General features: G+C 36.5%; 1 protein-coding gene across 2 annotated transcripts in view; it reads left to right on the top strand.

Annotated features, from left to right (window-relative positions):
- Positions 1 to 24,575, top strand: part of PRMT3 (protein arginine methyltransferase 3) — a 127,650-nt gene that overhangs the window by 75,176 nt on the left and 27,899 nt on the right. For both annotated transcript variants that reach the window (XM_032166407.2, XM_058446547.1), the window contains 2 exons: positions 4,149 to 4,336; positions 6,634 to 6,720. In XM_032166407.2, coding sequence (XP_032022298.1) covers positions 4,149 to 4,336; positions 6,634 to 6,720 — 275 coding nt within the window. The remainder of the gene's footprint in view (positions 1 to 4,148; positions 4,337 to 6,633; positions 6,721 to 24,575) is intronic.

Genomic DNA, 24,575 nt, shown 5'->3' with positions numbered 1-24,575 from the left:
CACCACATCCAGCTAATTCTTTGTATTTTTAGTAGATATGGGGTTTCAACATGGTGGCCAGGCTGGTCTTGATCTCTTGACCTTGCTTGCTTGCTTTCCTTTTTAGTGTTTTTGTTTTGTTTTTGCCTTGTCATCTCATTGCTTTGCTCCGAGCAAAATAAGCTTAAATGTTACCATTTTCCTTACTTTGTCCTGAAATTTTATTTATCTCCACTCTTTTCAACCCCCTTTCTCCTTCCTTCTCTTCCAACAAGTACCGTTTACCTTCGGAACCTGGGGTTCCTCTTTCCTTTTCTTCCATTTGAAAAGCATTAAAATGTGGTATCATGCATAATGGAAAGCATGTGGATTTTGCAGTTAGACCTGAAGTTGAATCTCTGCTATGTCAGCTGACTAGTTATCTGGTTAGCTGAAGAAGACCAGGTATTTGGGCAAGTTACTCTCTGCCCAAGTTACTCTCTGAATTTAAGTTTTTTTTAATTTATAAAATGAAGATTATAATCCAACTTTGTAAAATTATTCAAAAGTCTAAATGAGATGCTTGAGACAAAGTAGTTGCTTAATAAATGTTAATTCCCAGTCTGAGTTACAACTGGTGAACATGAGATTAGCATTAGGTTTATACTTTATAAAAGTTATGAAATGAATTTCAGCATTGTGGTATTAACATTTACCTTTTATACAGCACTTCACATTTTCTACACTTTTACATAGATTATCTCAATATAATCAGCCACTGGCATTGGTTCATAGTGCTTAAAGGATTCCTTTAGTATTTTCATAACTGCCTACTTCCTCATCTTCAGATCTGCGTTTTTCACATTTATTAGTTTGAGTTTGTAATAGAGCAGTAGTGTCATTTTTTATTTTTCAGCATATACTTTTTCAAAGCATATTACAGCTGTATGTTAGCCTTAGCTAAACGTTAGTGGGTCTAGTCATTATTTATAAATGAATGATGGGGAAATGAGTCCAATTTCCAAATAAATATTACTTTTTAAAGATACCTTTATTATATAAACTAGAAACTAATTTTTAAAGCTCATTTAATTCCCATTTGGTAACTTTCTAGTACATTTTCTTTTATGCATATCAAGCATTTTTGCTACCATTGTTATTTCACTAAAATCTTCATATTGTTCATATATATTGTGAAAAAAGTGGTTTATTTTGACTTATTTACTATCTCCTTTGTTTTAAATCTTTTTACTCTGTGGTTATTTATACAAACAGTGATACAAAATTCCTAGTGTTTACTAGAAATTGTTTCTTTATGCATCTCTATCTTATCCTTTAGTGTCCAAAAGTTTATGAGGCATTTCTAAGGGATAAAGGATTTCCCATCTTTATCTATTCACCATGTGAGCCGTTCTAGTGACAAATGAATTCTGGGCAGTGAATCGAGAAGGACACAGATGTCAAAGCCATGAATTTATAAATGGTCTGTTAAGAGGGTGCTTTTGTCCAATCAGCGCTTTGTTAATTTCACCTACAACAAATAATTATTCAATTATAGCTTCTATCTGACAAAAATCAAATGACAAATGTGTCAGAATGCGAAGGTAAAGGGTCAGGATTCTGGCAGGTGGTCCAAGATTTTAGCCAGCTGTGAGGAGGTGGTTATAGAACCAAACTGACCTATAACACTGATTACATATCTTTATGCATATTCATAGATCTTACTAACCGAAAGATTAAAAATAATTTTATTTCCAAATTCTAGCAATATAAAAACTGTGCTTTTCTGTATTGTTGTGAAAGACAAATAATTTGAAAAATACACAACACCCAAAAATAAAATCATGTTCTTCTTTAGTTTCTCTTCTAATTACCAACAATTTCAAAATTGTTTTATTACTTTTAGTAAGTTACAATTTTTTCTTATAAAAAAATTATCTTTACTTTTATGGTGTCACTAATATATTACTTAATACAGAGCCAGAGATAAGTAAATTTTTTCAGTAAAAGGCCATATAGTAAATTTTTTTTCAGTTTTGTAGGCCATATAGCCCCTGTCCCAACTATTCAACTCTGCCCTCGTAGTGCAGTGTGGCCATAGACAACATGTAAACAAATGAATGTGGTAGTGTTACAGCTAAACTTTATATATTAATACAAAAACTGGCAGCAGGCTGGATTTGACTATGGGCCATAGTCTGCTAACCCTGATAGACTGATCGCATTTTAAAACTTCAGCAAGATTTTAAAAGATATTCTAAAATAGCAGAACTGTATCAACTATGTTAAGTATCTTGAATGTCTGTGTACTGCACAACTCCAGAGGATATTCAGTTCCCATGAACTATATAGTGTGAATGGCACTCCCTGAAGTAGGACCATATGGTGGCCCTGATAATAACCCCCCTCTATGTCTGCTCATTTGTATCAAGGGTATCTGTATCTAGCCTGCTGGCTGTTTTGTAGATAAAGTTTTATTGGAACACAGCCATGCTCATTTGTTTACATATTGTCTGTGGCTGCTTTCACACCAATAGCAGAAAGCAGTAGTTTCAACAAAAGTCAGTTTTGTCCACAAAACCTAAACTGGTAACTTCACAAAAAATGTTTGCTGACCACCTAACTATACCCTTATTATATGTTCCTCTTTAATGATGAAACGACAGGGCATAATGTGGGAAAGCTTCTATAATTATTCAGTCCAGCTTCTCGGTCAAGTCCCTTGAATTCTAGTATTCATTATCTATTCTCCCTAGGTCTCATGAACTCCCATTACTTATCTTTCATTTATATGCCTGTGGTCTCCAAATTTATGTCTTCAACTTAGATATCCTTTTTTGAATTTCAGACCTTTGTATTCAGCTACATTTCAGACATTTTTATCCGTTTATCTCTTAAGCACTAAATGCTCCTGTTCCTTTTGAATCTTCCCATATTTATGTCCTATTATAATGGTTAGTACCACAATCTGTGCTGTTACTAAAGCTAAATACTGTCATTCTTGACCTTTTCCCCCACAGCCTCAAAGTCCTCTGAGTTCTACTTCATAAATATCCCTTGAATACATCTCATCCTTTACATTCCCACAGCAATATCCTAGTTCAGATCACCTGGTTTATTTTAACCATCTCTTTATTTGTCTCTGTTTTCATCTTAGACCCTCCCATTATTCTCCACATTGCATTCCAGGTGGTGTGTCTAAAATCAAAATCTAGTCATGTTGCTACCCTATGTAAAATTTTTTACTGGATTATCATTATTCTTAGAATTAAGTCCAATTTACTAATTTGGTTTACTCAGCATGTAGTCTTTGGTCTCTACTGACCTTTCTAGCCTTGTGTCTATTTCTCTCTAAATTAGATTGTATATGGGCCATCCCATCTATTGTGACCCTTTATGCACACTGCTGCTCACTTTGCCTAGAATACGCTTTCCCTTCCCACTCCCAACTTACTGGGCTTCACTTCTTACCTTATATATTATCCCTTCTCCCCTGCTCCAGCTAAGTCTGAATTAGCTGGTTTTGCCATGAGCTCCCTTAGTATGTTGTATGCTCCCATTCTTAGTATTTATTACCTCACAAATAACTATGCATTTCTTTTTTCAAAATAGTCTAAATATAAGTTTATTGAGGATAGTGATATGTGTCCATAGTCTGTAAATTAGACTGGCACATATGTCTGGCACATACTTTATGCTTATAAATATTTTTCTATTAAATGAGAGTAATATGAAGTGGTCTTCTATATAAACTTTTATAAACTATAAAACCCCATTACATGATTTTCTTACATGCTACATATCTTTTTAAATGATTTGTCCTTTTCTGCATGTTTTTAGAGGAATATAGGAATAAGTAAAGATCTAGTACCTGTTAAGTTAGCATACTTTAAGTTTTAATATCAATAAATATGTTAATTTCAGGATTGTTTAATTATATAATCCTTTTTTAATTCAGACCCTATCATTGGAATCCCTGTTTTAATTTTATCATCACGATAATGCATATCTGTTTTTAAAAGAGGCTACAAGATGAAGCATGGTTGTTTTTCCTGATCTATACCTTCATTAATCTCCCACTGCTAGTAATCCTTACTGATGGATTTGATATTTACATTTAGCCTTTAAAAAATTATATTCCATAAGAAAGGGAGATAATGCTTAATTGTTGGGCATTTTATTTGTTACAGTCTACCCTGACATTTGCACTATCAGCCTTGTGGCAGTGAGTGATGTGAATAAACATGCTGACAGAATTGCTTTTTGGGATGATGTCTATGGCTTCAAGATGTCCTGCATGAAGAAAGCAGTTATTCCAGAAGCTGTTGTGGAAGTTTTAGATCCGAAGACTCTTATTTCAGAACCTTGTGGTATTAAGGTAGGTGTTTTACCAACTTTATTTTTTATAATGGTATTGCTATTTTTCTTAGTTGAACATTCGAAAATAATATATTGATTTTATATGTGGGCTTTCAAAACAGTACTTTTCCCATTGTAATCAGTCTAAAACAAATTGAGGTCATAATATTTACCAGTTGACTATATCATCTCTTTAGAATCACTTCTCTATATATTAAAACTCCTTACACTCAGTTTTACAGTCCTTCAAATCTAACTCTGAACCGGTTGAACAATTTATATTTACTTTGGCTTAATCAAGGTAAAAAGTCCTGCTGTATTATCAATTCTGCTTCATCACCCTCCCCCGCCAGCTTTATTTTAGCTTCTTATTTACACCCAGATTATTCATTCGTGTCGTATATTCCACACAGTTTAACTTCTCTCATTCAGATTTCTTCCAGCGTTTTCAGATTAAGTAATTACATATAGTGAATTTGCCCATGAAACAAACGAAAGCCCTACTATGTTCAGATTTCTCAGTTAATTCCTTTTGTGTTTTGTCATCTTATTTTTTGCCATGTTAATCTCTGGTTTTATTGTGAATTTTTCTATGTTGAATTTACATGGGTTCACTAATAACTTTGCAGCAAAAAATAATACTGCTTTTCTTAACTCCTTAATTCGTCTGTTTCAACTAGATAATCAAATCTACAGCAGTATGTTCAGTGTTAGGTTCAGGATATTGTCTTTTTTTTTTTTTTCTCTTGAGACAGTCTCTCTCTGTCACCCAGGCTGGAGTGCAGCGGCGCGATCTCGGCTCACTGCAATCTCCACCTCCCAGGTTCAAGCGATTCCCCTGCCTCAGCCTCCGGAGTAGCTGGGACTACAGGCATGCACCACCATGCCTGGCTAATTTTTTTGTATTTTAGTAGAGACGGGGTTTCACCATGTTGACCAGGATGGTCTTGATCTCCTGACCTCATGATCCGCCTGCCTCAGCCTCCCGAAGTGCTGTCTTCTCTTTTTAATCATGCTATTACTTTCATATAGCATCAATATTTCTTCTCTGTACAAAGTATTTAGTACATATTTAATTTTCTTAAATGAATAAAGCACTAAAAGTTAGTATAGAGTAACAAACGTGAAGTTTCTTGACGAGAGCAGGCCGATTAAAAGTGCGTTCAGCTTTTAAGAAAAACAGTCTGCTTGATGGTTATAAGACTGCTCAGTGCTCTGGTACACTGAGAGTAAAGAGTTTATTTGGGCTCTTTGGCTCAGGATAGGAGTGTACAGTTATAACCAACTAAGCCTTAAAGTTGAGCAGAAAGAGGAGAGTTCGTGGAGGTTGCTGATTTCTCTCTCTAGTCGTCTCTGCTTAATGCAAAAACTGCTATGAATAAATAGTTGAGACAGAAAAATTTAGACTTGAAAACAAGGTGTTAAAAAGTGTACGTACTCACGTACTCCTTTTTTTTTTTTTTAACATTTATTTAAGTAAATAGTTCGTTGTGTATTCTCCAGTCCTCCCACAAACACATTGTACTGTTAAAATGTTTTCAATAGTGGCTCAGATGTGTGGTTACATTAATTGCATTCACTGGGTTATGATCTACTCCTGGCTGGATCTACTCAACTGATGACGGTCTTTACAGCACACTTCTGGTTAGACTGCTGTAGTTGAAAGGTGATTCCATCCCTTCTCCAAAGTATAATAGAGAAGGATTTGAAAAAGGGCAGAATGGAAAATAAACATATTTCGCTATTTTTTCTCTGGATTGAATCTCCATAGTTTTGCTGTTTTGTTTGAATTGTGTGGTTTCTCCTCATATCTAACAAAACCTATCTTCAAATACAATTACAGACATGAATTTTAAAACAACTTACTTTTCATTAGCATGTGTTTTCAAGTTGGCAGTTCCTATAAATGTATTGACTGTTATCACACATAATTTATAGCAGTTGTGGCGGGTGTACCATACACGATAGGCAAAGTGATGTTTGGTGAAACACAGGAAAGCATTTTTTATTTGAAAGTATTTATTTTAGTGTGTCAGGAAAACTTTAGCACATTAGAGCTATGATTTGATAAATACTGTTGTTTACAAGGAGTCTAAGTTAAATGAATTTAAGGAAAAATTAACAAGATGATAGTACTCGTACTCCTTAAACTTATAAATAATTCCAAAAACTAGCATGTAAGTTAAGTTTGCAAAACTTTGGTTTCCAATAATCATTTGTGCATAAAAGAAGTAATGTTTGTCTGGGTTGTTTTTGTTTTGTTTTGTTTTTGGACTATTTTTACTAAGCTCTTTCTTCACTCCTTTTAATGGGTAGCATATAGATTGCCATACAACATCTATCTCAGATTTGGAGTTTTCATCAGATTTTACCCTGAAAATCACAAAGACATCCATGTGCACGGTAAGCTATTTCATTCTGCTTTTACAAATTTCACTAGCAGTGCAGTTGATTGGCAGGCTAATGAGTTTAATTACCAGGCTTGTGACAAATGAAAATGACTATTGCTTCTGACAGTCTACCATTGCCTTTGCTAGGCCATTGAACAGATCTGGTTAATAGGTCAGTAAACTTCAAAAAAGTTTAATTCAGTAGAAAAAGTATTAGGAAACCCTGTTTATGTAATGATTTTTCTTTATAGAGTCTTCATTATTTCCTATCACGTGATTAGTAAAGAGCACTCAACTTTATCTTTAAAGACCAAAGTTCATACCCTATTCCTCCCTTTAACTCTTTACATTTAATTTAGATGGAAGATATGTTTATTTGGTAGAATATTTTATATTTATGTATGAAAAAATTACTGAACTGCTATTGAGTTACCTTTCAAAAATCTAATAATAATTTAATAGTCTAATAGAAAAAATCCTTTGGAAAAGTTAGGCAGATCTGGCTTCCTATGTGGTTCTACCACTTATTTCGTTGTTACGTTACCTAAGTAATCTGTACTTCACACTATTCAGTTGCTTTAAGAAAAATGGGGATAATTCTATTTCGATGACTCATTACATGGATTAATGAGATATATGTGAAAACACCTACAATATAGCCAGAAACGTTAGATTATTAAAATATAAAAAATTTTTCCTCTCAAATAATTTATAAATGTTTATTTTTTTAAGATAACATTTACTGCTGTCAGGAGACTCAAATTGTTCGTAAAATGAGTTTATATAGGTGGTATTAACGTATTTATATTATTTTAAAAATATATGGTTTTTAAAACTATGTCCTCAGAAATTAACATTTTTATGGAAAATTGTATTGTCAGAATCTGTAAAATAGATTATAAGTCATGTTAACATTGAGTCTTCTGCCTGATTCTTTTAAATATTTGGTTCAGATTGATATATTATACACAAGACTTCATGTCTTCTTTACAATTGTTTCAGTTCATTTTGATTCAGTGATTATTTTATATCCAAATAAGTTTAACAATGTACTTTGATGTTTTGAGGGAATCTTCTTTTAGTTGAAGTTGGTTTTATAATTTTTTAAAGTTTAAATATCCAGATTTAAGTTTAATTTAAATATCCAGATTAAAATTTAAATATCTCAAAGAGATTTGTGACTTTGGAGCACTCATAATTTATTTAATTAACAAAAAGCAAAATTTGATTCATTTCCCATGCATTTTCTAATTCTGCTTTTTAGTAACTGAAAGTATTTTTGTCAATTGAAATTAGGCTAAAGGCTAACTCCTAGACTTTCCTCTTTGTTTTCATATTAATACATGAGAGTTGAAAAAACACCATCTTGATTAATGAAAATTGATCAGTCATCTATAAAGGAATTCCTAGAATAAATAGTCATGTCACCAGTATTAAATATATATTTCACGTATATTTTCAGTGACTATCAGTGACATCATTTTGTATTTTGTAAAAATACAAAAAAATTAGCTGGGCGTGGTGGTGGGCGCCTGTAGTCCCAGCTACTCGGAGAGGCTGAGGCAGGAGAATGGCGTGAACCCGGGTGGCGGAGCTTGCAGTGAGCCGAGATCGCGCCACTGCACTCCAGCCTGGGCGACAGAGCGAGACTCTGTCTCAAAAAAAAAAAAAAAAAGAACATAGAGAAACCTATGAATAAGATCTTACAGGGGTAGAAGAAAGCAGGCTTCGTGTTGCATTTGAAACAGATTTAACAATGTTTATTTTTGGCAAATAGTCCAGCAGTTGGAATGAAGAGGGAAAGAGAATATGTATAATCAGAATTCACTCTTCTTAGAGACAGGCCTCACAGATTGATGTGATGAAATCAGTACCATAGTTCATCCTCTTTGCAGCAGATAGGAAGTAGATCTTTGGAGTTTTTCTTTATCCTCTCAGAGTAAGCTTATACTTGTTTGGTTAAGCATCTACATTTCTTGGAAACCTCCTTCCCAGCATGCTTACTCTAACATGAGCTTGACATACTTAAGATGTTGTGGCCTAATGCTTTTATTAGGTGTTCATTATTTGTGAATCTTAACCACCCACCCATATTTACTTCGATTCTCTTGCTCTTTGGGATGGTGTCAACTCCTTACCCTCCCTCCTACGGACCTATCCATCTGGAGCTACTTACGCAAGCATGGCCTCTTTGAATGAATTAGTCGCCCAGCTTATGTGGCAATAATCCATAACAAAAGTATTAAAAAGGATGAGTGCCTAATTGGAACTTTGTTTCCCCTTTATAGTTAGAAGAATTAGTGAAGATATTGAAAATTTTTGAAAAAGCCTAGTAAAGGAATAAATAAAGTAACTCTGGGGAATAAGAGGAAGAGATTGGGCTTTTTTAGATAGAGGGAAGAAGAAAGTATCTGAATTTGTACTGCTAAGTACAAACCTTCAGATATATTAAATGCTGTTCTTCTTGTGTTGAAACTTGAATGCTTAGCTACAAATTAAGGTGGAGAATTTCTCTATTATAGTTAGCCCAGTTTAAATATATGTATGATATATGTATAACGTGGGGTTTTTTTTGGTTTTTTATTTGTTTGTTTTGAGACAGGGTCTCACTCTATATTGCCTAGGCTGGAGTGCAGTGGCACGATCTCAGCCCACTGCAACCTCCGCCTTCCGGGTTCAAGCAATCTTCTTGGCTCAGCCTCCCTAGTAGCTGGGACTGCAGACGTGTGCCACCACAGCCGGCTAATTTTTGTATTTTTAGTAGAGACAAGGTTTCTCTGTGTTGGCTGTGCTGGTCTCGAACTCATGTCCTCAGATGATTTGCCTGTGTCAGCCTCTCAAAGTGCTGGGATTACAGGTGTGAACCACTCTGTGCCTGGTCATAACCATTTATTTCTTAATGAGATTCTAAAGTTGTGGACTAATTTAAAAGTTAGAGGAAATTGGATTTTATAAAGTTACAAGATGCTAAGAACACCCCCTTTTGTATTTTAATAGCATGTATGCTATAGACTGATAATGTTTTTAGATAGCTTCTTGAAGATTATTAGAACCTTTCATGAAAAACATTTTCTTATGCAGTCTTCTCCACCACCAAATACACACATCCCCATATGCCACAGATGAAGTTTCATGGCATTTTAATGTTTTACATTAACGGACTTTATATTTTAGGAATTTAACATGTGATATTTATATGTAAATGTCTTGAATCTTGAATCATCTATAATGATTGAAGGATAATTTTTCAATGAATACTGGTACCACATAGCAGTTTTCTGAGCATTTCTTACTTTATTCCAGGATATTTTTGATAGTTTAGATAAAATTGTCATTGCTTTTACAATAGAGATGAAGTTTAGCTGGCTCCTGACATTTCGTCTATCATATCAGCCTGCTTAACCTAGCCAAAAATGAACAATACAGTCAATTATTTTTGTGGAAAGTTTATAGGTGTTCAAAAGCAAAAGCGGTAAGACTATAAAATTTAGAACTCGTGTGTTTTACCTTGTGAGTTCTCGTTTGTTTGTAATGTCATTTGTGTAATATTCTCTTACTCTGTATGCCAAGTGGCATTTATATTTGCATCTGTGTGTCTATAAGCTACTTAAAGGTATAGAAAGGTATGTTCGTTCATAATTCTAAGTATACATTAAATGATTTTGAATAATGCTTATTATAGAACAAATGAGTTGTTTACCTTAAAAATGAAGATAGTTAAGATGGATTTATCAGATTACATGCTCACGCAAATAATACAGGTTGAGTATCCCTTATACAAAATGCTTGGGCCCAGAAGTGTTTCAGATTTAGAAATTTTTTAGATTTTGGAATATTCCCATTTATGCATTCCTAATACAAAAATCTGAAATCCAAAAGCATTTCCTTTGAGCATCATGTCATCACCCAAAGTTTTAGATTTTGGAGCATTTCAGGTTTTCAGATTATGGATATTTGACCTGTAAAGGTTTTTATTTGATATATCATCTCTTAATAGTTTTTATATCTTAATTTCAGCATTTTTTTCTTTTATTCTACTTTTCTATTAGCATGTACCAGAATGACTGGTATAGCAATTTTCAGTTTTCACAAACATTCCTTAACATGTTTTTCCTAGGAATTTTTCTTTTACTACAGTTGTTAAAGATAAACATCTGAATTAAAGAAGCAGACGTTTTTAATAGTCATGCATCACTTAATGAGGGGGATATACGTGAAGAAATATATCATTATGTAGTCTTGTCGTTGTGCAAATATTATAGAATATACTTACAAAAACCTAGATTATATAGCCTACCATACACCGAGGCTATATACTATAGCCTATTGCTCCTAGGTTACAAACCTGTACAGCATGTTACTGTATTTACAACTATAGGCAATTATAACAATGGTATTTATGTATCTAAGCATAGAAAAGGTACAGTAAAAATATGGTATTACAATTTTTTCTTCCGCTTTTCAGTTCTGGGGTTCATGTGCAGGATGTGCAGGTTTGTTCCATAGGTAAACGTGTGTCATAGTGGTTTGCTGTACAGATCATCCCCTCACCCAGGTATTATGCCCAGTGTCCATTAGCTGTTCTTCTCTCAACCTTCTCCCTCTAACAGGCCCCAGTATGTGTTGTTGCCTCCCCAGGTATCCATGTTTTCGCGTTATTCAGCTCCCACTTATAAGTGAGAACATGTGGTGTTTGATTTTCTGTTCCTGCATTCGTTTGCTGAGGATAACAGCTCCCAACTCCATCCACGGCCCTGCAAAGGACATGATCTCGTTCCTTTTTAGGGCTGCATAGTATTCCATGGTGTATATGTATATGTACCACATTTTCTTTATCCAGTCTACCATTAATGGGCATTTAGGTTGATTCCATATCTTTGCCATCGTGAATAGTGCTGCAGTGAACATACATATGCATGTATCTTTATAATAGAATTATTTATATTCCACTGGATATATACCCAGTAATGGGATTGCTGGGTCAAATGGTAGCTCTGCCTCTAGGTCTTTGAGGAATTGCCACTGTCTTCCGCAACAGTTAAACTAATTTACATTTCTACCAACCATGTAAAAGCGTTCCTCCTTCTCCACAACCTCACCAGCATCTGTTTTACTTTTTAATAATCACCATTCTGACTGGTATAAGATGGTATTTCCTTGTGGTTTTGATTTGCGTTTCTCTAATGATCAGTAATGTTGAGCTTTTTTTCCATGTGTTTCTTGGTCACATGTGAAGAAGTGTTTGCTCCTGTCGTTTGCCCACTTTTTAATGGTTTTTTTTCTTGTAAATTTGCGTTAGTTCCAAGTAGATTTTGAATATTAGACCTTTGTCAGATGGATAGATTGCAAAAATCTCCCATTCTGTAGGTTGTCTGTTCATTCTGATGATAGTTTCTTTTGCTGTGCAGAAGCTCTTTAGTTTAATTAGACCCCATTTGTCAATTTTTGCTTTTGTTGCAATTGCTTTCAGCATTTTTGTCATGAAATCTTTGCCTGTGCCTATGTCCTTAATAGTATTACCTAGATTTTCTTCTGGGGTTTTTATAGTTTTGGGTTTTACATTTAAGTCTTTAATCCATTTTGAGTTAATTTTTGTGTATGGTGTAAGGAAGGGGTCCAGTTTTAATTTTCTGCACATGGCTAGCCAGTTCTCCCAACACCACTTATTAGAGACTCCTTAACCCTTTGCTTGTTTTTGTCAGGTTTTTTGAAGATCAGATGATTGAAGGTGTGAAGTCTTATTTCTGAGCTCTCCATTCTGTTCCATTGGTCTATGTGTCTGTCCTTGTACCAATACCATGCTGTTTTGGTTACTATAGCCATGTACTGTAGTTTGCAGTTGGGTAGCATGATGCCTCCCGCTTTGTTCTTTTTGCTTAGGATCATCTTCACTATTCAGGCTCTTTTTTGGTTCCACGTGAATTTTAAAATAGTGTTTCTAATTCTGTGAAGGATGTCCAATGGTAGTTTAATGGGAATAGCATTGAATCTATACATTACTTTGGGAAGTATGGCCATTTTCACAATATTGATTCTTTCTATCCCTTAGCATGGAATGTTTTTCAATTTGTTTGTGTCCTTTCTGTTTTCTTTGAGCAGTGGTTTGCAGTTCTCCTTGAAGAGGTCCTTCATTTCCCTTGTTAGCAGTATTCCTAGGTATTTTTTTGTAGCAATTGTGAATGGGAGCTTATTCATGATTTGGCTCTCAGCTTGCCAGTTGTTGGTATATGAGAATGCTAGTGAATTTTTGCTCATTGATTTTGTATCCTGAGACTTTGCTGAAGTTGCTTATCAGCTTAAGAAGCTTTTGGGCTGAGATGATGGAGTTTTCTAGATACAGGATCATGTCATCTGCAAACAAAGATAGTTTGACTTCCTCTCTTCCTATTTAAATATGCTTTATTTCTTTCTCTTGCCTGATTGCCTTGGCCAGGACTTCCAATACTATGTTGAATAGGAGTGATGAGAGAGGGCATCCTTGTCTTGTGCCTGTTTTCAAGGGGAATGCTTCCACCTGTTGCCCATTCAGTGTGATATTGGCTGTGGGTTTGTCATAAATAGCTCTTAGATTTTGAGATATGTTCCACCAATACCTAGTTTATTTAGAGTGTTTAACATGAAGGGATGTTGAATTTTACTGAAGGCCTTTTCTGCATCTGTTGAGATAATTGTGTGATTTTTGTCATTGGTTCTGTTTTTGTGATGAATCACATTTATTGATTCCATATGTTCAACCAATTTTGCCTCCCAAGGATGAAGCCAACTTGTTTGCGGTGGATAAGCTTTTTGATGTGCTGCTGAATTCAGTTTGCCAGTATTTTGTTGAGGATTTTTGCATTGATGTTCATCAAGGATATTGGCCTGAAGTTTTCTTTTTTTTGTTTTGTCTCTGCCAGGTTTTGGTATCAGGATGATGCTGGCCTCATAGAACAAGTTAGGGAGGAGTTCCTCCTTTTCAATTTTCAATTGTTTTGAATGGTTTCAGTAGAAGTGGTACCAGCTCCTCTTTGTACCTCTGGTAGAATTAAGCTGTGAATCTACCTGGTCCTGGGCTTTTTTTGGAGGGGGGTGGGGGTGTTGATAGGCGATTTATCACCACCTCAATTTCAGAGCTCATTATTGGTCTGTTCAGGGATTCAATTTCTTCCTGGTTCAGTCTTGGGAGGGTGTATATATCCAGGAATTTATCCATTTCTTCTAGGTTTTCTAGTTTATGTACAGGTTTTTATAGTATTTCTTTGATGGTTGTTTGTATTTCTGTGGAGACCATGGTAATATTCCTTTACCATTCCTGATTGTATTTATTTGATTCTTCTGTTCTTTATTATCTAGGTAGCAGTCTATCATATTAATTTTTTCAAAAAACCAGCTCCTGGATTCTTTGATGTTTTGAAGGGTTTTTTGTGTCTCTGTCTTCTTCACTTCTGCCCTAATCTTGGTTATTTCTTGTCTTCTGCTAGGTTTGGGATTTGTTTGCTTTTGGTTCCCTAGTGCTTTTAGTTGTGATGTTAGGATGTCGATTTGAGATCTGTCTTTTTGATGTGTGCATTTAGTGCTATATATTTCCCTCTTAACACTGCGTTAGCTGCGTCCCAGTGATTCTGGTATGTTGTCTCTTTGTTCTCATTAGTTTCAAAGAACTCCTTGATTTCTGCCTTAATTTCACTTATTTACCCAGGAGTCATTAAGCAGCAGTTGTTCAATTTCCATGTAGTTGTGTGGTTTTGAGTGAATTTGATTGTGCTGAGGTCTAAGAGACTGTTATGATTTCAATTCTTTTTCATTTGCTGAGGAGGTTTTACTTCTGGTTAACAGCTCCTGTAATGTTTTACCATGATTCTTAGCTTCTTAACATTGGGTTGCAACATGCTCCTTTAGCTCAGCAAAGTTCGTTATTACCCACCTTCTGAAGCCTACTTCTGTCAATTCAGCCATCTCAGCCTCAGCCCAGTTCTGTGCCCTTGCTGGAGAGGTGTTGCAGTCATTTGGAGGAAAAGAGGCACTGGCTTTTTGAGTTTTTAGCATTTTTGTGTTGATCCTTTCTCATCTTTGAGGTTGTTAACCTTTGAATGGGGTTTGTGTCAGGTTTTTCATTGATGTTGTTTTCTGTTTTTAACAGTAGGGCTGCTGTGGGTCCATTCCAGACCCTAGCTGCCTCAGTTTTTCCCATACCAAGTATCATACAGGGTTTGACCAGTGAAGGCTGCAAAGCAACGAAGATGGCAGCCTGCTCCTTCCTCTGGAAGCTCCTCCATCCCTGCCTGCAAAACAGCAAAGATGGCGCCTGCTCCTTCCTCTGGAAGCTCCATCCCTGCAGGGTACTGACCTGTTCCCAGCCTGAACTGCACCCATAGGAGGTGGCTAGAGACCCCTTTTGGGAGGTCTCACCCAGGTAGCAGGAGTGGGATCAGGGATCCACTTAAAGAAGGAGTCTGGTTCCTTTTTGGTAGCGCAGCTGTGCTGTGTTGTGGGAGACCATTCCTTGTCCAGACCATCTGGGCTCTCCAGAGCTGGCAGGCTGGAATAGTCAAGTTAACAGAACTGCAGAGATGGCAGCCGCCCCTCCCCCTGGGAATTTGGTCCTTCTCAGGCAAACCTCTCTGACTGGAATTCCAAGCCAGTGGGGCCCACAGAATTACACTACTTGGCTTCCTGGATTCAATTCCCCTCCTAAGAGTATCTAGGGACAGATCTCTGGCCTTGCCAGGAATCCTGGGGCCAGAGTATGCAAAACTCCTGAGTATCTGTGTATGTCCCAGCGGCTGCTCTGCCAGGACTCCATACAGGTCTCTGTATTGGACCGAAGGCCCTGGTGGTGTGGCTTACAAAGGGATCCCCTAGGTGCAAAGATCCATGGGAGAGGTGTGGTTTCCTAGGCAGGATCGCACAGTCACTCACCGCTTCCCTTAGCTGGGACTGAGTGTTCCTTTGGCTTCGTGCTGTTAGAATGCTTGTTCTTCAGTACTGCAAGGAAAAATCAGCATTTAGACAAAAAGTTCTCTCAGCAAGGCAATTTTACTTTCTGCAGAAAGAGTGCTCCTTGCGGATAGAACAATGGCAAGAGCACACTTGAACAAAGGAGGGAAGCAATGTATGTCTTTTACACAGCTTATCTTTGCTACTATGTCTTGTTTCCATTGGCCGGAGCCAGACCTCACAATCTAAACTAAAACCTGACTGGCTAATAATTTTAAACTTTTCTAAATAGGTGAAAGCAATGGAAGGACAAAGGAAAAGAGGAAGTTGTTTACTAAAGGACTTAGAAAAGTAATAACATTCTTAAATAAGGAAGGGGTAGGCTGCAAGCTGGGACATGCCTGTGAGTGCATCTTGCACAAATATCTTGGTTAAGGTACAAGGACATAGAATGTACTACTTGCCTGTGAGCCTGTGTAACAGCTACATAGGATAGGGCTTAACAAAGAGTTATTAGCACAAAGCAAGGAGGCTTGAACAAACTTAGTCTTTAAAAGAAATTATTATTTCTAACATTTATTATTATTATCTTTTAACAAGAAGGGAAACTTTGAAGAGGAACTTTTTACTTTCTACAGCGCCGCTCCCAGTTGGTTCATCACCCCACCCTGCTTTTCTTCTTTCTCTGTGGGTTAAGATGTTTGCCCAGTCAGTCCCAATGCAAGAACCTGGATATTTCAGATGAAGTTGCTGAATTCATTTGCCGCTTTCATTCTTCTCTGTGAGTGCTGCAGACTGCAGCTGCTTCTAATTGGCCATCTTGGCCCCCTTAGTATTATAATCTTATGTGACCACCATTGTATATGCAGTCATTGACTGAAACATTGTTATGTGGCACATGACTCTGTTTTTACTTAAAAACCTCTTAAAGTCCTTTATTTTGGATTCTGTCAAACTTCATAAATTCGAATAGTGTCATGAGAGATATTTAATGTCCTTTTTTTTGAGACAGAGTCTAGCTCTGTCTCCTGGGCTGGAGTCCAGAGGTGTGATCTCTGCTCAGTGCTACCTCAACCTCCCAGGCTCAAGGAAATTCTCCTGCCTCAGCCTCCCCGGTTGCTGGGATTACAGGCGGACGCCACCACGCCCAGCTAATTTTTGTATTTTAGTAGAGATGTATTTTGTATTTAGTAAAGATGGGATTTCACCATATTGGCCAGGCTAGTCTTGAACTCCAGAGCTCAGGTGATCTGCCCACCTCAGCCTCCCAAAGTGCTGGGATTACAGTCATGAGCCACCGCCTTTTAAATCTTTACATTAACAGATTTAAACAAATATTAAATGCTGACTATGTGCCAAGTACTTGTCTATAAAGCAGGCACATAAAAACAAACAAAACATGGCAGGGCACAGTGGCTCATGCCTGTAATCCTAGCACTTTGGGAGGCCGAGGTGAGTGGATCACCTCAGGTCAAGAGTTCAAGACCAGCCTGGCCAACATGGTGAAACCTCATCTCTATTAAAAATACAAAAAATATTAGACGGGCGTGGTGGCAGGTGCCTGTAATCCCAGCCACTTGGGAGGCTGAGGCAGAAGAATTGCTTGAACCCAGGAGGCAGAGGTTGCAGTGAGCTAGATCGCCCTATTGCACTCCAGTCTTGGCAATAGAGCAAAAACTCCATCTCATAAACAAAACAAAACATATTCTTTGCCCTGGAAAGGCACTTAAATGAAAGGAGGCAAGTACTATGAACATTTTAATATGAATGTAAAGATTTAAATATAGAGATACACCGAGCATGGTGTGGGTCTGGGTTTCTGGAGGAAAAATGTAGTTAATAAATTTTACAGCCAACATTCCATGAGGAAGTGAAAAACTTTGCCCCTCCCAAAATAAAGGAAAAGCTTGAAGTGTGGTAGTCACTTCATAAGTTCCTCTGAGATAATTTTTTTCACCTACTTTTTAATTCATTATTTCTTTTTTGCATTCTTTCTGCTGTTCATTTTTAGCCAATAAATATTTTTATTTCAGATATTTTTTAGTTGTACAACTTCTATTTTCATTTTTAGAGTTTTTTTATCTCTTTAACCAGTTTGATCCATCTTTTTATCTGAATTCCTTTACATTTATAATCATTCTTTTAAGATGTAATTTGCTAATTCCCCAAGTGATCTGCGATTTTGCTTCTCTTCCCTTTTAAGGGTCACATTTTCCAGTTTGTTCTCATATTTTATGCTAGACATTGTATAAAAGAATAATACAGACTAGAGTAGGTAATATTTTCCCTTAGAAGAATATCTCCTAGCTAGCTAGGGGGGAGGGGTCGATCCCTTTTGATTTCCAGTGTCTTAAGCACAAGATCAAGCCCTTCCCTCTGGCCGAGTTCTTGGGAAGACCATCAAAATAAAGCTGAGTTTATGGTTTATTACAGTAAGGATGACCACTACATTGACAGTCTTAATAGCATCTCAGAGGAAGGACATGAGAATATTTATGAAATTCTCAGCAGGTCTTTCATTGTGTGCATTGGAGGGGAAAGGTCCTGATTAGGATTTGGCATGAGTTGAGAACTGGTAGACACATCAAAGGGTGGGTTTTAAAGTGAGTCTTGGCCGGGTGCAGCAGCTCATGCCTGTAATGCCAGCACTTTTGGAGGCTGAGGCAGGCAGATCACCTGAGATCAGGGGTTCAACACCAGCCCGGTCTATACTAAAAATACAAAAATTAGCCAAGCATGGTGGTGCATGTCTATAGTCCTAGCTACTCGGGATGCTGAAGCAGGAGAATCGCTTGAACCTGGAAGTGAAGGATGCAGTGAGCCGACATAGCACCAGTGAACTCCAGCCTGGGTGACAGAGCAAGACTCCGTCTCAAAAAAAAAAAAAAAGTCTTGAAGAGTAAACAGCGTAGTGAGTCATCTGTTCTTGAGGGTAGGGTATTTACTCTCCTGAGGATTCGCTGATAAATCTGTTGTTCAAATAAATAGATTTTCTTGAGGTACCTGAAACAAATACCTTCTTCTTTCTAAGCAGTAGCTTCTGGAATAGCAGATAATTGAATAGTAATGTCATATTAATAGAGATAGTGAACTGTGTGGCCACAGAAGGTTTTGGCTTAGGCGAAACCCCCCTCTCTTCCTGTTTTGCAGCGCAACCACCAGCTTCATCCACTCCAATAAGTAACACGAGGGAGAATTGTTTTGAAGAGAGGACGAGCTCTGCCTTTTGGAGTTCTCCAAATTCCAGGGCACTATACTAGTGTACCAGTGCACTGGGCCTGGCTATTGTTTCCTTGTCCCAGCAAAGTTCTTGTGCCTGTGGCATTTTTGCTACTTTACCCACCGCATGGGCCCTAGCATTGGGCAAACGCCCTCAGGTATGAAAGCAGCTGTTTTTGCTCAGCTAGGAAGAATGTATTCACCTCTGGAGACAGTTATTTAGACCTATTTGCAAGTAAGACTCCTCTGTGGTTTTAATGAGAAATGTTTAGTCAGTCTAGTGTTTTCTTTTTGTTATGTCAGAGTGAGGGTCTTTTACAACCCTCTACATCCTAATTAGAAGTCATCCTTGGATAAATTGCTTTTTAAAGCCCAAACTGGAAAATAAATCTGGGCCTACATATTTAGGATTTTAGAAAGTTTAGAAATAAAGTTAGGAAAGGTAAATGAAAGTAAACGTAAGTTAGTGAAATAAGAGTAAATTTTATGTTACCTTTCAGTTCTCAATTCAGTTCTTTGATGATCTACTTGATAGGAGTTGAAGGCTGCAGCGAGCAATGATTGTATCACTGCAATCCAGCCTGGGTGACAGAGACCCTATCTCTTTAAAAACAAAAAAACTACTTGATAAATGATAGAGCTAAATATTAAGAGGCTCCAATATTTAGCTTTGGATGGAATCAAAACAAGTCTTTCAGTTACTCAGTTTTTTAAGGCTAATGCAATTGCTATTAAAAGAAACTTTAAAATGTTTACAATTCAAACCAGTGATCTCTTAGTCATAATACCCTGTTTTCATTTTACTTTTTAATTAAGCTTTAAATTTTTCTAATGGCTTAAGAAAAAACTTCAAGATTAGCCCATTTATTTGCAATTGTGTTCTTTAAATCTTCTTATAATGCTTCTGGAAAATCTCTGACAGCAGAATCCCACTAATTCTAAGCTTATTTCTAGGTATTAAATTAGCTCTTAGTACTTTTTGTTGTAAGTTGACCTAACTTTGACCTTGCAAAGCTAATCAGCTAACGAAACTAATTATTAAAACACATCTGTGCTGCTTAGAAATAGTAAGATTTGTCTTGAACTTGCATCATACGTTTTAATGGGACATCTGGTATATATTTTAATAGGCTTCATTAAGTAAATTTTATGTCTTGGGGGAGAACATTTCTCATTATGTGATCCCACCTCTACAGTTGGTTTTAGGCTCCTCCTTGTGAATGACCATGTGGTCTAAAGTATGGTCTTGAACTTTCTACCCTTCTCTGAAACCTGAACCTTTGTAGCTGGGCTTAGATGATGGTGCGAACATTTACATCTCTTCGTTTATTCTCAGGAAATGTTCTTTGAGTAGTAGCATATGCTAGGAGCTGAGAGGTATTGGGAATGTGGTAACAAGCCAAAACCGATAGTTCCTCTATTCAGGAGGCATTAATAGTGGAAACATAATAAAATTCACTCTATTTTCATCACCACCCTTCAGTGGAAAAAAATATTCACCCTATGGATATTAGATAATACTAAAGAATTATTGAACATTTGGTTACATGTGATAAGGGCATTCTAGTTATCTAAGAAAATGTCCATCTTTTTACAGATGCAAAATGACATAATATAGGGTATTTGCTCAAGAGAATAGGTGAAGTATATGTGCTGAATATAGGTGATAGGTTCGTCAGAGGTTCTGTAATTGTGTATGTTTGAAATTTTTGACAGTATTTATTTGTTTAAAGAATCTCACAACAATAAGAAATGCCTAAGAGTGACGAGGCAAAAGTACTGCACTGAGATAAAGCTATTTCTGTATATCTCAGCCACCTGCTGTAGTTACCAAAGCTGAACACAGGTTTACCCTGTGTCTTAACCATTTCCCTCCTGGGTCCAGATACACACACAGAAATATGTTGACACGTTCACCAAAAAAAAATGTGCAAGAATGTCCATTGCTGCCTTCTTCAGTCCCAAGCTAGAAAGTAGGATGGGTAAATGTGGTATATTTACGGAATAAAATACAGCATTGAAAAAGAGATGAGCTTGGCAATACAGCACAACATGGATGAATTTCATGAACAGTTGATTTAAAAAGGGGGGAAAGGCTGGGTGCAGTGATTTACACCTGTAATCCCAACATTTGGAAGGATCGCCTGAAGCCAGAAGTTCGAGATCCATCTGGCCATGGACATCAAATAGTGGTTACGATTTGTGGGGTGACTTGATTGGAAAGGAGCATAAAAGAAGTCTCTGGAGGACTAGGAGTGGTCCATATCTTGATCTGGGTAGTGGTTATACAAGTGTGTTCACCTTGAAAAAGTTCACTGAGCTGTATCCCAATGATTTGCTCACTTCTCTGTGTGTGTATGTGTGTTCTCTGTAAAACCAGTGGTTCTTGCATTAGCTAGAAATCTGGTTTTTTGCTTGTATATAATACTTCATTTGAAAAGTTGACCAAAGCCAAAAAATGTCTGTCTGGTGGTCAGTAATTTGATAGGTTCAAGGAGTTGAAAGAAGCCTAGCATGGCTGGGACATGTAAATCATAGTGCTAAGAGATGGAAAGCACCTTGTGCTATTTGGCCGTTTCAGTTGTGATGTTTTTTAAGCAGTGTTGTGATCAGAAGGGCCCTTTAGAAAGACTGTGGCTAGAATATGGAGAACAAAGAGGAGACCAGAGTGGATGTTAGAAAGATTGTGGCTAGAATATGGAGAACAAAGAGGAGACCAGAGTGGATGTGGGAGGCCAATGTGTAGGTTATTCTAGTAGCTCAGGCAAGAATTTGCAGTGACTTACACAAAGGCAGTTTTAGCGGACTTGTTCATGAGTTACCTAAGAGATAAAATTGACAGGACTTGAGAATGAGTTAGATAATGGGGAATGAGGGCAATAACTCCCGTTGCTCTCAGTATCAGTGATGACTCCAAGGTTTCTTACACATACAATTTGAAAAATTATGGTCCTGTCTGTCAAAGAAAATTGGAAGAGCAAATTTAGAGGTGAGGATCAGATGCTCAATTATTAGTATGTTGAATTTCATACCTTTGAGTTATGTAAGTAGTGATATCCAGTAGGAAATTGAAACACAGTTCTGTGGCCTGTCTTGTCAAGTCATACTTGTGACATATTTGGCCCAGATACCTAAGAGTAGGAATCAAAGAACATTTTATGGAAGACTTTTTGAAAGTATCCGTCAAAATATGCTGCTGACACTATTTAACAAAGCATTTTAAACAGTGATAAAATTACATAAATCACTCTTGAATGAGGATGTATTTTTTAACCTATGCTATTCCTTGAGGCTGTTGGATTCCAAAAGCTTGTTTTTTAAAGGAAATCCAGTGGAGTAGCATCATATGCAGATATAATTTATGCAAATTAACTGCAAGCATTCAGGTAAAAAAAAAAAGTCTGGGAGAAATAATGGTCTCAGTAGTACAGATGATTCTGCCCTCCTTTTTAATTGTGAACATGTGCCCCAAAATGAGCATGATGTGAGAAACACATCTGCTGTTTCTTTAGTAGATTTCTGTAGGATGAGCATCTTGCTAGACTGCATGTGATTGTCTTTATAAAAGTGTGTATTTGACACTTACTATAAGCCATCTACTTCATCTGGAGCCCAGCCAAAGAAATGGTGATTTGTACCATTGCTTAAAGAACGGGTTGTATTGAACTTACTGAGGGATAGTTTATATGTTAGTCTCTAAAATGACATTTTAAGAGATTTTCCAAGGTAATTTTGAGATTTTTCCCATGTGACTTATCCTCTGCAGAATATGAGTACTATAAAATAATGTTTTGTCTTATGTCTTTGTTTCAGAGGGATTCTGTCTAGTTCTAATATTTTCCATATTTGAAGTCCAGGTGCACCTTAAGCACTGCTCTCAAAATTTACTTCCATTTGACTTCCTTTTATCCTTCATTTTTCCAACCCGAGAGTCAAGAGCCCTTGAAACTGGACCCCAGAGGATTTTAGCCTTTTAAAAATCTGTATTTTTTTCAACCCATTATTTGTGTTTTGTTTTTCTGTCTATTCTTTTTGGAACATTACCATTATGAAAAAATTATTAGGAAGATATGTTTCCTGCTTTGGAAAACTTTTAGGTATATGTTCGTTGCCTAGAATAGTGGGAGGAATCACCTGTAATACTGAAATCGTATTTAAACCTAGTCAGAGAGAATTCAAAAGTCCACAAAATGAGGAAGCCTGAAGTTGAGTGAAATAACCTGTCCATAGAGTTAATAGAGATTCGTGTGCCTGATCCTCTTTTGAAAGCCATGCTGAAAATAATGCTTCTGAATTTCTGTAATTCATTATTTAAATTTCAGAGACATTAAAGAAATTGTATGAGCATTTTTAAAAATTCTGATTCTAAAGCCTGCAATGGAGTGATATTATAGAAGGATTTGAACATCAAATTGTTCTAAAATACAATTTGAGTGGAATCTTAAAATTTGTAAGCTATATTAAAATCATTTAATTCTAGATAGGTATAGGTTTATGCTTGAAATCAGCAATGTTAAAGGACAATAAATTCTGAGAAATTATCACACTCAAGCAGGACTAGCATATCTATCTGAAGTTCAGCAATAAGCACAAAATAGTGTATTTATCAAATAATCAATAAGAGTAGACTCTTAATTAGAGATGTCAGAGGGGTTCTCCCTAGACTTATCACAGAGGCTGTCAATGAACATTATTAGACTGTGATAAGAAATGAGTTTGACCAGGTATTTTCCTTTTTGATTCAGCCGGTTACCCGTGGAGTAATGACCTATAAGGAAGTAATCTTCCCAAGTTCAGACTTATTTTAACTTAGCACTGACAGACGCCATTGTGAATATTGGCATTAAGATCTTCTAAAAACCTTATAATATTTGCCAGATTTTTAGTTCCCACCCTATATATCAGGTACACAACAGAAGGGCTTAGGTGGTGAGTTGGTAGCTATCTTTCTACCTTACTTTTCAAAAGAGCAAAAAAAAAAACTATTCATTTCAGAAAATAGGGTATATCACATCTTCTATATGTCCCCCTTTTACTGTCTGTTAAATTGTTCTTTCAGTGTTCCATCTCTTAATTTATACTATTGAAGGGTTGTAAAGACAAGTAGCATTTGGTAGAACTTGGTCACCTAGACACAAAAATGAGTTTTAATAGTTTTCAGTTTTAAACCTCTTCAGCAGTCATAAAACTAATTTTTTTATTCTGCCTTGATTTGTAAATTCAATGTATCTGTTTTGTTCAGGTGAACAAATGTATTCTTAAAATTAAAATATAATGTTTACTTACGACTGATAGTATCTTCTGTCATTTGAGGAACTAGAAATGGAACATAGGGCCTTTGCATGGATAGTTTTGGGGGAAGATTGGAAAGCAGCACAAAAAATGGAATATAAGGAAACAGTAATCATTGATATCAAGCAGTGGAAAACCGATGATGTGTGAGGGAGCAGGAGGAGAGAAATCTAGAGAAGCAGTGGGCTGCAAGCCTTTTTAAATGGCAGAGATTGCAAAAAAAAAATACTATGCAACATCACTTTTCATTCAAACATGGACTGAACACTATGTGTGGGCTTCTGTGCTAGGCACTATGAATACAACAAATAATCAAAATGTAATTTCTAGCCCTAAAGACATTCATTTAGAAGGAGAGGCCAACATAAATGGAGAATTGTAATGTAGTGCTCTATAATAGAATAGCAGAGGCATATAAAAGACACCCGTAGCCTTGTATAC

Source organism: Hylobates moloch, unplaced genomic scaffold (assembly GCF_009828535.3).
Source record: "Hylobates moloch isolate HMO894 unplaced genomic scaffold, HMol_V3 SCAFFOLD_11, whole genome shotgun sequence".
NCBI lineage: Eukaryota > Metazoa > Chordata > Mammalia > Primates > Hylobatidae > Hylobates > Hylobates moloch.
Note: the sequence above shows the minus strand (reverse complement) of the source record. Positions and strands in the feature narration are given on the sequence as shown.